Consider the following 15,488-nt stretch of genomic DNA (forward strand, 5'->3'; position numbering starts at 1 on the left):
GTTCACTTTACTTCCTGAACACAGTGGCTCTTGTTCAGTATAAGCTGCAGCAGGGCACATAGCATTTGTAAATAAAGCATAATTCTTAACCATGAGAATTACAGAAAGTCCAATACACAGTTTGCCATTGCCATTTAACACATGAACAAATAAAAGTGGTAATAAAGCAGAATATAATTTTACACATAAACACAAGAAATTGTATCCAAATAATTTCACACCCGTGCACATTTTTGTGTCAATTACCAGATTGTGGTATAAAAATAATTACTTAGATTAAGATGACAGGGAGAAACATCAACAATTTAGTAAATGTGATTAGTGAATCTCAGTGTGGTAGACGTGCCCTGCTAACAGACAGAAACAAACACCAAAGCCCTTTAAGTTTTAATTGGTGGTGTGCTGAATAAATAAACGTGTAATCTGTTAATTCTTTGTTGGCATCATTGTAAATTATGCAATCTAATATAAACAGCCTTTAGTACCAAACTCAATTTATGTTTCTTTCTTGAAGTAAATGAGCCGTAATATTAAAACTCACGCTTCTTTTTCTATCTACATCTTTATATATAATACGCTACCGTGGCTGTCCCGTTTGTCTGTCCAGGATTTTAAATCACCTGTAGCTCGCAAACCGTTTTGAACTATTGACCTGAAATTTGGTACACATATACTACATGATGTCTACTGTCCACTTTTAGTGTGATGATTTTTATTACGCTTTTTATTTTTTTGTAGAATCAACTCTCAGCAGTGGCCAGCATGGTGGCCATGCGGCGCATGTGTACGGGCGCCACTCTTATTCCCTACCACCTTCATCGTCACTTCCCCTACCTCTTCATATCTTAAATCATTCTTGAGGCAGATTGAAGACTTAAGTGAAAAATCAAGGAAAACGTACTAAGTAATTGCAACACAAACACTGACTTAATTAGTTTTAACACGAAAAGATGCAGATGAAAGAAGAGAAGAAGCGGGCCGCTAGGGTGGAGAAAAGAAGAGCTGCTCAGGAAGCAGCAAGTGCATCAACCTCTGAGCAAACAAATGCTAAACGTACAGAGAAAGAGGATGAAAAACTATGAATGCTCAAGTCAAGCGTAACGTGCAGTGCGCTGTTACTTATTTTTTATATTAAAAGGATAACACTGCAGCAAAAACTCTAATGAATGAAACCTAAAAGCACATTCACAAATATGAACAAACAAATTAATGTGGATAAGAAACCTTGGCTGGACAAACAGAGAAGGAATTGTGACTTTATATGACAAAACCTGTAGAGCATGAATATCTGTTTGAACATGTTACTTTTATTTGCACATCAGCCCAGCTGACACCTTTCAGTTAACGGATAACCCCCTGACAAATTAAAATGAGAACATGTTTTAAGCAAAAGACACTGGTTAGAAATTACTTAAATTCATAAAATGCAGAAGTAAAATTTTTGTTAAATGTCTTTACACAAAATTCTGGTGTCAACACCTTAAAAAAGCAGTAAAGAGAGGTACAGAATCTCACTAGCTGTTTATTTCCACACTATTGTACATTAGTTTTACAATAATGAAATATAAAATATTCAAAACTTTTATATATAGTTATATACAAATGCAATTTTTTCCCAATCACTTATGTGCAGCAACTCTCTTAGTTCACCACCTCAGACATACATGAACATGTTTAAAGCTATCCATTTTGGACAACAACATCTGATTCTCTGAAACAATGAATCAAAAAACAGGTGCCAAATGTTATATCATAAAAAACTGTATGTGGCAACATTCTTTGCATGGAAAATATTTTAGAGGTATTCAGGGAGACTCATTGTGCAGGGACAGAGAACTCTCACATCCACCTCTTCTTCGCAGTTCTTGGATGAGATCTTGTTAAGGCCACAATTGTTCCCACTAATTCTGTCAGCTTTCACTATATACCATTACAGCCTTCAGCATCCTTCTAATACTGTGGCTGCCATTAAAATGCTGCATTGGTGCTTTTCCACTAGGAATGAAAAAAAACACATACTACTGACAGCTCTTTACAGTGAAGGAATAATCCATTTATCCGCTCATCCAGTCCATTCTGTCTGAAGCAAAAAAAAGAGTTCAAACACACAGTATAAAAGGCTCCATGAAAGCATGTTTGATTTTCCCCCTTCTTTTCTTTTCTTGGTTTTGCAGATAGTTAGCCCCCAAGACGTTGCCCTCTCCCCATGGAAAGCCTCCAGGCCGTTCTTCAGGGAGGGGGTTATAGTTTGCATCTTCTGCTGGGGCATCAAATAATGCTTTCCTACATGAATAAGCACAGAACACAAGTAACAGTCAGAAATAATGAAGCATTCACAGTAATATGATGCAAGACAGACAAAAACATGTCTAGAAGACAGAAAACTGTCTCTAGTCGATATTTTCTAATACTGTAAATTCGTTTTTGGAAGTACTTTCTATATATATGAAACAGTCTGATCATATTTAATTATGCAACGATTAAGTAAAAAGATAAATTTCAGCAGCACTCTATATCAGGGGTTGCCAAGTCCGGTCCTGGAGGACCACCGTGGCTGCAGGTTTTCATTCTAACCCTTTTCTTAATGAGTGACCGGTTTTTGCTGCTAATTAACTTCTTTTGAACTAATTTTAATCTTGCTATTGAAGACTCAGACCCCTTAACTGTTTCTTTTTCCTTAATTAGCAGCAAAACAATAATGAGACACAAAATGAGCCAACACAACTGGTGTCCATTATACAATATCTGAAAATAAAGAAAGGTGAAGGTCTCAGGAAAGCCACGAAATTAAAGAATGGGTTTAATTAAGGACAAGAATTGGCACCTCATTAAGCTGCTGGTTGGAGTGAAATTGGTTGGAGTTTGAGGCCCTCACTTAGTTGGTCTTCTGTTGGCTCACTTGCTTCACATTTCATTTCTGTTTGGGTGAGTTTAAGGAAAGAAATGAAGCGACTCAGGGGAACGATGAAGACATTCAGGGGAGCATATCTTAGAAAGCAATTTAATTAAAATAAATTCACAAGAAGTTAATTAGCAACGTAAACAGGGACACTCATTAAAAAAAGGGTTAGAGTGAAAACCTGCAGCCACGGTGATCCTCCAGGACCGGACTTGGTGACCCCTGCTCTATATCGTGTACTTGAAATAACATGTATGCAATAAATCTATCTATTTAGTATTTGGTACTAAATATTCAAAGTTGACTCATTCATTCTCTCACTCACTCATCAACAACATTATTCCCCATTTATATAAAAAGCTGAAATTTTGCTGGATGTTACATCTTGGACATCCAGTACAAATCTCCTAGGAAAGGACATCTCAATTTATCAATATTTACAGTTAAACCCCAGCTCAACAACAGAAAATGAAATTACCCAAAATCTCAACTGATTTGACTGAAATTTGGTGACATTATAGAAAAAAGAAAATTAGCGAAACCATGATTTTTTTATTTGTTGATACTTATGAATATTATGCTAATGTAATGCTCTGCTCTGCACTTAGAGGTGGCTTTATGCAAACAAAGGATGCGAAAGAAGCGATTAACAGCATCCCTAATGATTAGGGTGGACAGACAGATGACTAAAGATAGGGCAGTTTCCTGGACAGGAAAAAAAAAGATGTGATCACGTTTACAGTGTAAAGTGAAGTGTGAAATGGAAAGAGAAAGTTCAGCAAAGCTCAAGAAAGATGTAAAGCTCGATGATTAGCAAGCGCACTTTACACCTTGAGTTCTGGTTCCAGACATTGCATGGGCCATCTCAATGTGCAGCCAATAAATCTCATTGCTGTTTGTAATAAGTTGAGGTAAAACAAGATTCAGTGTTAGCACTTTATTGTCTATCATAATAATATATACACTGTGATGGATGGCCAGGGACCCTGCCCTACCGGGAGACCTGGAGAAGCAGGGGACCGGGAGAGGGGCAATTCCTTCCCCATGACGTTAGAGGGCAGCCATCCTAGATTGTGTGGGAGCCACGGAACTAGAAGGCTCAACCCTATGGGGATCCGTGGCCACAGCCAGGGGGCGCATGAAGGACTAAGGAGCCTTGGAGCCGAACCAGGAAGCAGGTACACCGGGAGTGCTTTCGGGTGCCCATGCAGCACTTCCGCCACACCAGGAAGTGCTGCAGGGAGATCATCAGGGACCACCTGGAGCACATCCGGGTGCATTATAAAAGGGGCCGCCTCACTCCATTCAAGGAGCTGGAATCGGATGGGAGAGGACGGAGCTTCCGAGCAGTGGAGTAGAGGCGGCAGAAGAAACAAAGATAAGGCCTGAAAGTATTATCTGCACTGTGTGATATTGTGTGCTGTGAAGGAAAAGAGGAATAAAATGTGTGTGGTTTGGACATCTGGAGTCTGTGTCTGGGCTATCTTTTACAACACTAATTTGACATTATTCCTACTAATTAACCATTTTAGTTCAAAAGAATACATTTTCCTGTAAAATTGTGTTTTGCAATGACTGTCAACAAAAGCCATTAGGTAAAGTGGAGATTTAGCTAATGCATTAATGTTTTATTCATTTTGTGCAATGTATATAGCATATTTAAGAGCTTCAGTGAATTAATAATTTTATTATTTGAATGACACCTTTATCCAAGGGGACTTACAACATTTGAGATAAAGTCGGTTTCATTTCATTTGTTTCTCCAGTTGGAGCACAGGCACGTGAAGTAATTTGAGCATGGCCACATAACATCAGTGATATGATTTGAAAACACAACCTCAGGGTTTAAAGTACTAGGTCCAATGCCTTAACCACTACACCACACTGCTTGTCAATAATATTAGTCTTTGGTTAAAAAAACAAACAAAAAAAAAAAAAACCTACAAATATAGTGTACAGAAAAGTACTTTGCTACTTAGTATTTCTGATACATCTAATTAACTGACAGCACTATAACCGTGGCCAGTTGCCTTATGAAATTGCCTGGGTGAATTCAAGTAAAATAGCTAATAATTAATAATAATAAAAATGCTACCAATACTTACAAAATGCTTGGGGTTCGTAACCAACGGCTGCCACCTGGCTGTGCAGGAAACACATCCTCAAGAAAATAATAAATGTGACCAACTGCAATTCCTGCCAACAAAAGAAAAATGGCATTATGATCAAACTCTGCACTTTGTTCATAAAAAAAAAACTAAACTGGACAAGAAAGCTTAACAACATTTTGAATTGAAGACCTTGCCACATCATGACAACAAATGCAAAATGTTTGATAGATTTGAAATGAAGAATTCCTTCTGCCATAATATGATATTCACAAGACCTCTATTGAAGGAGATGGGCATGTTGGGGTGGTATTATTAGGGCAATAAGATTTCTACCAGCAGAATTTAAAGGACCCATCCAAATGGCATACCGGCACTTTTTCTTTCCCTGTAATGGATTCAATGCATTATGTGTAATTGCAGTAAAACTAAATATAGATTATAACTCTCAGATTATTGGATGCTGGTCACCTAAACAAATTCCAAATTAAAAGTATACATACAGTAATCCCTCGCTATATCGCGCTTCGCCTTTCGCGGCTTCACTCCATTGCAGATTTTATATATAAGCATATTTAAATATATATCGCGGATTTTTTGCTGGTTCGCGGATTTCTGCGGACAATGGGTCTTTTAATTTCTGGTACATGCTTCCTCAGTTGGTTTGCCCAGTTGATTTCATACAAGGGACACTATTGGCAGATGGCTGAGAAGCTACCCAACTTACTTTTCTCTCACTCTTGCGCTGACTTTCTCTGATCCTGACGTATGGGATTGAGCAGGGGGGCTGTTCGCACACCTAGACGATACTGACGCTCGTCTAAAAATGCTGAAAGATTATCTTCACGTTGCTACCTTCTGTGTAGCTGCTTCCTGAAGCGACATGCTGCACGGTGCTTCGCATACTTAAAAGCTCAAAGGGCACGTATTGATTTTTGCTTGCTTGTTTTTCTCTGTCTCTCTCTCTCTTTCTGTGCTCTTGACGGAGGGGGTGTGAGCTGCCACCTTCAACAGCTTTGTGCCGCGGTGCTTCGCATACTTAAAAGCCAAACAGCCCTATTGATCTGTTTGCTTTCCTCTGTCTTTATGACAGTCTCTGCTCCTGACGCGCACTCCTTTGAAGAGGAAGATATGTTTGCATTCTTTTAATTGTGAGACGGAACTGTCATCTCTGTCTTGTCATGGAGCACAGTTTAAACTTTTGAAAAAGAGACAAATGTTTGTTTGCAGTGTTTGAATAACGTTCCTGTCTCTCTACAACCTCCTGTGTTTCTGCGCAAATCTGTGACCCAAGCATGACAATATAAAAATAACCATATAAACATATGGTTTCTACTTCGCGGATGGCTCTGGAACGCAACCCCCGCGATGGAGGAGGGATTACTGTATTTCCATTAATAAGATACTCATAAGAGTTACTTGTTTATAAAGCAAATTAAATTTTATAAAATGTCCTTCCCTGGTCACTTTTAAACATATTATTGTTAAATTAGAAAACTTGTGTCTGTTAACGTAAATGTGTGTACAAGGTACGAAGGTAAAAAAAAAAGGAAAAGACTGAAAATGTTCTAAATCAAGGGAGTCCAACTCCAGTCCTGGTGGGCCGCAGTGGCTGCAGGTTTTCATTCTAACCATATTCTTAATTAGTGAGCCATTTTTGCTGCTAATTAACTTGTTTTGCCTTTGTTTTAATTGATGTGACTCAGACCCCTTAGTTGTTTCTTTTTCCTTAATGAGCAGCCAAACAATAATGAAACTCAAAACAAGCCGCCACGTGACCAGCTAACCTGGAAATAAAGAAAAGTGAAGGTCTCAATCATGTTGGTCTGCTTAGGTCACCAAAACATCTTGACGGTGGTCTTAGAAAAAACAGAAAATCAACAGTCTGCTGTGGCAGAATGAGTGCAGAAACAAGTCATGATATTTAATAACGGCTTTAATTAACAACAAGAATTAGCTTCTCATTAAGAAACTGGTTGGAGTGAAATTGGCAGGAGTTTGATGTTCCAATTTAGCTGGTCATTTGTTGGCTAGTTTCACATCTCATTTCTGTTTGGCTGCCATTTAATGAAAAATCAAATCAATTCAGAGGACTGAATCCTTAAAAACAGAACTGTTAATATTAAGGGAAATTAGTTAATTAGCAGTGAAAACTGCTCGCTGATTAAGAAAAGGGTTGAATGAATGAATGAAAACCTGAATGAATGAAAACCTGCAGCCATTGCGTCCCACCAGGACCGGAGTTGGACACCCCTGTTCTAAAGGATTAAAAATGGGGAATGTTCAGATCTAACTAAAATGAAGTTAAGCAGAGGGTAAGGCAGCCTAGTGAGAGAAAAGACTAGGCCCAGAGAGCAGGTTTCCTTAACTGAAACATAACAATAAATGACAAATTCATGTGAAGAACTAACATTTTGTTAAAATATACTACATTTGCAAATAAAACATTACAACTTTCACCATTCATACTTGGTTAGAAGACTGACAGATTACTAAACAAAACAACATTACCCAAGAAGTCAACAATGATGGAGTTTCCCAGTAGAAGTGAAAATCCCATGAGGACCCAGGGAAGAAACGGTGCCTCAAAGTTTAGCAACCCAAAGAAGTTCATGCGTACATAGGGATTTCTTCGACTCCACACATAAACTAGCATGATAGTAAAGGCCTGACCAAGGAAGACCAAGCTTACAAATAAGCCAAATAACTGACAAGCTGTCAAGGAAATTTAAAAAAATGATCATTAACTGTGGTAGCAGTCTAAATTATCCAAGAATGCAGGTGAAGCCAGAACACTTGAGCATCACAATACCTTAAGTAAAAAGTATTAGATTTTAACTAATAGTTGATATACAAGACTGTATGTTGTTTCAGGTTAACTGAATGAAAACAACATGAATTCTTCAAAGAAATATAAGCCTTAATCTATTATAAGAACAGAATTAAGACCAAAAGATCTTAATACCTGAACTACAAGGGGGAAACTTGTCTCTCTTCTTGACTTTCATGTACTAAGACTGCTCTAAAACTATTTTATAAGCATACAGAAAGAATAAATTCCATTTACAGGTATTGGGTATTTTCTCTAAAAAAAACACTGAATGAACTAATTACTATATATACAGTGGAACCTCAGGTCACAACAGTAATTCGTTCCACAACTCTGGTTGTAACCCGATTTGGTCATGATCCGAAGTAATTTCCCCCATGGGATTGTATGTAAATACAATTAATCCATTCCAGACCGTACGAACTGTATGTAAATATATTTTTTTTAATATTTTTAAGCACAAAAATGTTAATTATACCATAGAATGCACAGCGTAATAGTAAATTAAATGTAAAAACATTGAATAACACTGAGAAAACCTTGAACAGAGAAAAGTAACATTGCAAGAATTCACGCTATAGCCTTACAAACCGCTCGTTGTAAACACTTTTTCTTAACGAGTTTTAAGCACAGGGAAAAAAATGAACATTTGAAAAATCTGAAATTAAATAAACAACCAAGAAAAGTAACATTGCAACAATTCACGCTACGAACCGAAAAATTAACATTTGAAAAATACGTAATACAAAAACTAACCATAAACTAACCTTGCATGAGTCGAGTTCTGGCATGAAGGATGTGAGGAGGTACTGGGTGGAGAGGAGATTACAGTTTTGAGGTAAAGTCTGTGACGATGCGAATTCGCTGCATGCTCCCATCTCGCTTCCGGGAGCCCTTAAACCCGTCACCGTCGGTAATGTTACCGATGAGTAGTACAGTGAGGCACTACTGTACAATGGAGCAAGGGCAGGCAAAAAGTGCCAAGTGCTTTTATTAAAATCAACAAAACAACAATCAAAAACAAAGTCCAAATTAAATAAAGTGCAGTGCTTTCAGAATCCTTCAATAAATAAATAATCCCATAAAAACAGAAGTGAAATGGAGGTTAACATCCAATAGAAAAAAGTCCTCATTAAATACAACGAGGTTAAAACAATGCTGGAAGCAGTCTCTTTAAAAACAAGCCCGGTGCATTCTTTAACTGGTGACCCCCGCTGCCTTCTCGGCCTTACGCGGCCAGCCATCCTTTTTCTGGTCACTCCAGCTCCTTGATCGCTCAGCTGGAGCGACCGCTTCCTTCTGCCCCACCCCTGCTTGGGCTCACTGTCCAGCTGCCTGCCCGTAAGCACGCGCTCGCTCGCTCAAACCGGTTCCGTCCACACTGCTTCCTGCGTACTTCCTCACTCCGCAACCTCCGTCTTTCTTTTCTTTTTCCTCCCTTTAACCGCCTTTCACTTCTATTTATGAAGAGGACGTGGCAGCTGTAGCGCAGCGATTATTTATTTAAAACTGGCCTCTTGACGTGAGCTGTGGACCCGGTACACCACAAAGTCCCTCTGCGCGATGCACATCTGATGCACAGACTGAACACGTGCGTAAATCATCGGCGCATACAAACCGGAAGGGAAACTGGCTTGTTTGTCACCCGAGTGTGTGGTCGTGAACAGATGCAAAAGTTTGGAAAACTTTTTGGTCGTAACCCGATTTGTACGCGATCCGAGACGTTCGTGACCAGAGGTTCCACTGTACTTCTCAGAAAAATTAAAGGAACACTTTTTAATCAGAGTATAGCATCATGTCAATGAAACTTCTGGGATATTTAATTAGCAGAGGGGGTTGTTAATCAGTTTCAGTTGCTTTGGTGTTAATGACATTAACAACAGGTGTACTAGAGGGGCAACAATGAGATGACCCCCCAAAACATGAATGGTTTAACAGGTGGAGGAAACAGACATTTTCCCTCCTCATCTTTTCTGACTGTTTTTTTCACTAGGTTTGCATTTGGCTACGGTCAGTGTCATTACTGGTAGCATGAGGCGATACCTGAACCCTACAAAGGTTGCACAGGTAGTCCAACTTCTCCAGGATGGCACAACAATATGTGCCATTGCCAGAAGGTTTGCTGTGTCTCCCAGCACAGTGTCAAGGGCATGGAGGAGACTCCAGGAGACGGGCAACTACTCTAGGAGAGCTGGACAGGGCCATAGAATGTCCTTAACCCATCAGCAGGACCGGTATCTGTTCCTTTGGGCAAGGAGGAACAGGATGAGCACAGCCAGAGCCCTACAAAATGACCTCCAGCAGGCTGCTAGTGTGAATATCTTTGACCAAACAATCAGAAACAGTACTTCATGAGGGTGGCCTGAGGGCCCGACATCCTATAGAGGCTCTGTGCTCAATGCCTGGCACCATGAAGCTCGATTGGCATTTTCCACTGAATACAAGAATTGGCAGGTCCACCACTGGCGCACTGTGCTTTCCAACGATGAGAGCAAGTTCACCCTAAGCACATGTGACAGACAGGATCTGGAGAAGCCATGGAGAATGTTATGCTGCCTGTAACATCGTTAAGCATGACTGGTTTGGTGGTGGGTCAGTGATGGTCTGGGGAGGCATGTCCACGGAGGGACGCACAGACCTCTACAGGCTAGACAACGGCACCTTGACTGCCATTAGGTATCGGGATGAAATCCTTGGACCCATTGTCAGACCCTATGCTGGTGCAGTGGATCCTGGGCTCCTCCTGGTGCACAACAATGAGTATGAAGGCAGTTCCTGGAGGATGAAGGAATTGATACCATTGACTGGCCCCCATGCTCGCTTGACCTAAATCCCATTGAACACCTCTGGGACATTATGTTTTGGTCCATGCAACGCCAGCAAGTTGCACCTCAGACTGTCCAGGAGCTCAGTGATACCCTGGTCCACATCTCAGAGGAGTTCCCCCAGGATTCCATCCATCGTCTCATTAGGAGCATGCCCAGACATTGTCAGGCATGCATAGAAGCATGTGGGGGCCATACAAACTACTGAGAATGATTTTGAGTTGTTGCAATGAAATTTCGACAATGCGTGCCGCATCATTTTTTCACTTTGATTTTCGGGGTGTCTTTGAATTCAGCCCTCTGTAGGTTGATAATTTTTATTTCCATCAAACAATGTGGTATCCTTTCGTCCCTAACACATTACCCACTCCATATCAGTATAGATATCCGGCATTACTTTTTTTTCCCCCATTGAGATCTGATGTGTTTTCAAAGTGTTCCTTTAATTTTTTGAGCAGTTTATATATATATATATATATATATATATATATATATATATATATATATATATATATATTAAACAGGACCAAATAACAAAGGCTTCCAAATTTTGCACAAATGTAGTAGACATTACATACAAAAGGATACAGTCATTAATGTTCCACCAAAGAGGAACATGAAGATGAAATCAGCTGTACGCCCTCTGAAGGACCCTTCCTCTAGCATTCGGCAATACCGGTATCTGAATACCTTCAAGTCAAGGATTTGAATTAGTTTGTAGCTGATCTGGAAAATAGATGTTCATACCTGAAATGCAAGAAGGCAAACTGTCTCCGAACTTTCGCTTTTAAGTCAGCCTTAACACCATTCTTGAATTATAAATAAGAGCTTCTATTGTATCCACTTTAAAAGCAAACTGAACACACTGCAGATCTTAGCTGTATTTATTGCTGACAAATTAACATTGAACAAATTAAGGAGAAACACGTGTAGGAACTACATCTTATACTAACTACTTACAATTACTTCTGATCTTGTTTTTATCATAAAAAGATGAAATTCTGCCAGAACATAACCAATCTTCTCTCATTGAACTATCAAGGACTTTTTTTAGTCACCCCACAATGTGGTATATTATTTTGGTTTTCACATATATGTGCCAAATTAAGCACTAAATAAAAGCAACATGCAACAAAACTGCTTTATACTTATTACTAAAACAACATTGTGGGTACCCCATTTCAGAGCCTTAGGTGTGTATTTCACAATTGGATGGAATATGTCAATAAGGTTTGGAAGCAGTAGAATTTTTTTGATCAATTTCTTGAGTAAAATTATCTCTATAAAGATAAGGAAATAAAGTCATGAAGATTTAATTTGTACCTTCCCCTTCTGAAAAAGGATACAGAAAAATCATATTAAATAAAAAGTTAAATCCAACAGGTCCAAAAAACAGAAAATTTGTAATAAGCCGCCATATCTAAAGGAAAAAAGAAAAAATATTATTGCAAATATTTGAAGCTTTAATGCATTTATTTCTCTGGGGTTTTACTATTTATCATATGGGTTTAGTGGCATACTAAGCACTTGGGCACAAGAAATAATTTTTATATATTTCCCCCTTGATCTACTAAGTAAGCTTTCCTAACTCTGCCTGCACAATTTCCTAACACATAGACTACATGCCAAGGAAAATACAATATACTGCATACATCTTGATCCTGGTACAGATAATGTTATGCACACAAGAAATATAACTACTGTATTTACAGTGCCTGATATGTAGCCTAACTGAAATATCTAATCAAAATCACTCTTTCACTCTAGGACAACTCGATGCAACTTTGTTTACAACATTAAACAGTAGCACATTTCAACCTAGAGACAGAATTTCTGGGCCTTAACCAAACTCCCTATGGACAAGTTACAGCCTTTTTGTACAAATGAAAACTATGAAAGTAATGCATATGGGTCAAAATTACATAACAAAGCAAATATGCTTCAAAGAATGAAATTTCAAGGTATAAAGGCTTAGGCATGTTGTAAATTTCCCCTTGGGATTAATAAAGTATCTATCTATCTATCTATCTATCTATCTATCTATCTATCTATCTATCTAAATTTTCACTTAAGTCAATATGTAAACTGAACAATAATTATCTCAGAATGCATGCTCATTACATCATTATCTGAAAAAAAATCTTGTTAACATATTTTAACATGACATTCTCAGACTTACATAACCCAATTCAGGATTGTGAAATGCCAAAGTGTATGACTTAAGCATCAGACACAAAGGAGCAACTGGTCCATTTCAGGGCCCACCCACACTACCAGTTTCAGGTCACCAATTGGGGGATGAGGGAGGAAAACTCAGTCAGATACAAGGAGATGGTGAAAACTCCACAAAGACATTAAGTGAGCATGGAATGTTAATCCAGGATGCTGGATCCAAGAGGAAAAAGGCAACCACTGTGTCAATGTAGCTCTTAGTAATTATAACTAGGCCCATTGTGACTACTGTTTTTATATTTTCAAACCATTGTTAAAACTTGATATAAAGTATGAATTAGGTAAATGAGCTAACAAAATGACCCCAAAAGCATAAAACTATGTCTTACCTGGAACTTTGAAAATATTAAATCAGGGTTGAAGTAAAGCTGAAATGGAGTGATAATCTCTAATTGCTGAAAAGAAAAAAAAACTGATGAGGATAAAACACTAAAAGATGCAGCACAATGCAGAGCCAATCACAGGACAGGTGTATAATCAAAGCATGTAACACAAATATGCACATCATCTTCACAACACAGATTCGTCACTTTCAAGGAGTGGTCACTTTCTGTACAGACACAGATCTACTATCTAGAAATTCCCACAAGAATAAAAACAAAAGACACAGGACCTTCTGCCCACAGTGAATCCAAGGTATCCCATAGTTGTTGCAAATTATCAGGTATGGGGTCTCTCTGCTCCACATAGTTTGCTCCTTGGCATTCCACAAATGTCTTAAAAGTTGGTATGAGATCTTGGTGACACCTTTGCTTTACAATTAATCACTGCCATATTTCTTGGCCCATTACATCTTATTATAGTACATACATGACAAAAAACCTCAATTTGCCCATTCACAGAAGCATGCAACGTTGATCAGCAATGATATTCTTATATCCTGTGGTATTCAAACATTGCTCTGCTTGTACAGAGAGACATAGTGTGTGCTGTAAAACATATGCTATGCTATAATAATGCTACCTCCTAAGTCGATTCTGCACTTTCTAAAGGAAAATGGACTGGAAGAGATTTTGCAATATTTTGTAATCAAACCTTAGCATAAAACAGCAGGAACCAGGATTCAACAAACTAGGCATTATTTTTCTAGTGTTCTAGATAGTTCATTGGCCAACAGCAAAACACTCCTTCTGGTTTCTTGTTAAAAACACTGGTTTATTGAGTCGTTTGCTGCCATAACCCTTTCAAGCAAGTTGTGTTATCTTATGTGGCTATAGCAACAATATTATTGTGGTTGTCTTTCAGATGACTTTCTGCATGTTTTTTTTTTAAATTATGGTCCATTTTCGATTCACCTGTTACCCTATTTCAAGTTGTTCTTCCCAACAGAATCACTAGCATGGGCATTTTGCATTCAAACGCACCTGGCTCATTGGTCCCACTGAACTGCACACGTGTGACCTACTGGTATCAGTATACATAATGTCAAATGCACTGTCCACATATTTATCGCAGTGACTAACTAAAGTCAAATATGTAGGAAAAGCAATACAGTGGGCACCAAGATAACTACCAGAAGCAAACTGTCCTTGAAATCTATAAGGGAATAACAGCCCCTATAGTAGCAGTATTACATGCAGCAAAGCAACCCATTATGAATAAGGTAGGGGACATAAATCCAGACTGCAACATTTTGTAAATGACTTCATCTCCTGCTCACCTTTTGCTAAAATTTTAAATGAATCAACTTCAAGATAAAATGGAACACTGAGAAGGTGGAAAGAGGCCATGATCATGTAAAAGTGAGACTGTCATTTCATTTGATGCAAATACCATAGAGACGTTGGCAGAAGACTCTAAATAACAAACTTGATCCTCTATGAAGCTGAAAACTAATAAAAGTAGCTGTTAGGAGCAAGGTTTTTTTATTTAATTTTTTGCAACATTAACATCCTAGATGAGGCTACATTTCCACTAGATGTATATATTAGTTTAACACGATTGCTTTCTTTGATGGCTGGTCTCGGATATCTGCTAGATGAAAGTGGCTGCAGAGATTTCGTGGAACAAGACATTGACAACTGTATCAAGACAGCAAGCAAATACTGGGTTGACATTATTTATTTTAATTTCCTTCTCGGGAAAAAAAACTTGCCGGTCAATATTCCCCACTCTCTCACTCGGGTTAATTTATTTGAATTTGTCCCAGGACTGGAAATACTGAATCGGTAAGACAGGCCATCAATCCATTTATTATTTTCTCATGTAACAAATAATTATACCGTATAGTATAAAGTGAGCCACCTTAAAAAAGATGCACGCCCGATCCGTCTATACATCTGACATCTTTGATTTGTACCAACTCATACAAAAATCAAGACCGGCAAATAATGAGCCACTTACCACAGCAGCAGTTGTGACCACACAGGCTGTGGTGTAGGCTCTAGTAACAATTGGAATCTGTAGATACTCCTGACGAAGAGTCTGATAAGCCATTTCCAAACTAATACTCCACTCTTCCGCCACTCTTCGACGTGTCTAAGGAGGTGGGTCATAGAGCCAGGGCGTAAAGAACGACACAGGCACTTTCCTTTCATTTGTCGAGATGTTCGACTTTTCTCTATATGATTGGCTTAACCTACACGTCAGTTAAA

At 38.6% G+C, this 15,488-nt stretch overlaps 2 protein-coding genes and 1 long non-coding RNA gene across 3 annotated transcripts in view; 2 read left to right on the plus strand and 1 right to left on the minus strand.

Annotated features, from left to right (window-relative positions):
* zgc:171740 (uncharacterized protein LOC795694 homolog) overlaps window positions 1-6,709 on the plus strand; it is a 317,785-nt gene extending 311,076 nt beyond the window's left edge. Inside the window, exon 7 of the mRNA XM_051930794.1 lies at window positions 6,626-6,709. The gene's annotated coding sequence lies outside the window, so the exon portion shown is untranslated. The remainder of the gene's footprint in view (window positions 1-6,625) is intronic.
* On the minus strand, window positions 1,506-15,405 carry derl2 (derlin 2). The gene is made up of 7 exons (XM_028807155.2): window positions 15,238-15,405; window positions 13,224-13,289; window positions 12,009-12,082; window positions 11,251-11,344; window positions 7,519-7,714; window positions 5,005-5,095; window positions 1,506-2,283 (listed from the first exon to the last, which is right to left on the minus strand). Exons 1-7 carry the CDS (start codon window positions 15,328-15,330, stop codon window positions 2,100-2,102), a joined length of 798 nt encoding a protein of 265 aa, XP_028662988.2. The 5' UTR covers window positions 15,331-15,405; the 3' UTR covers window positions 1,506-2,099.
* Window positions 10,631-11,344, plus strand: LOC127528951 (uncharacterized). Its single transcript, XR_007935631.1, has 2 exons — window positions 10,631-10,720; window positions 11,187-11,344. It is a non-coding gene; the product is annotated as an uncharacterized LOC127528951 (long non-coding RNA).
* Window positions 15,406-15,488: the final 83 nt, after the last annotated feature.

Source organism: Erpetoichthys calabaricus, chromosome 8 (genome assembly GCF_900747795.2).
Source record: "Erpetoichthys calabaricus chromosome 8, fErpCal1.3, whole genome shotgun sequence".
Classification (NCBI taxonomy): domain Eukaryota; kingdom Metazoa; phylum Chordata; class Cladistia; order Polypteriformes; family Polypteridae; genus Erpetoichthys; species Erpetoichthys calabaricus.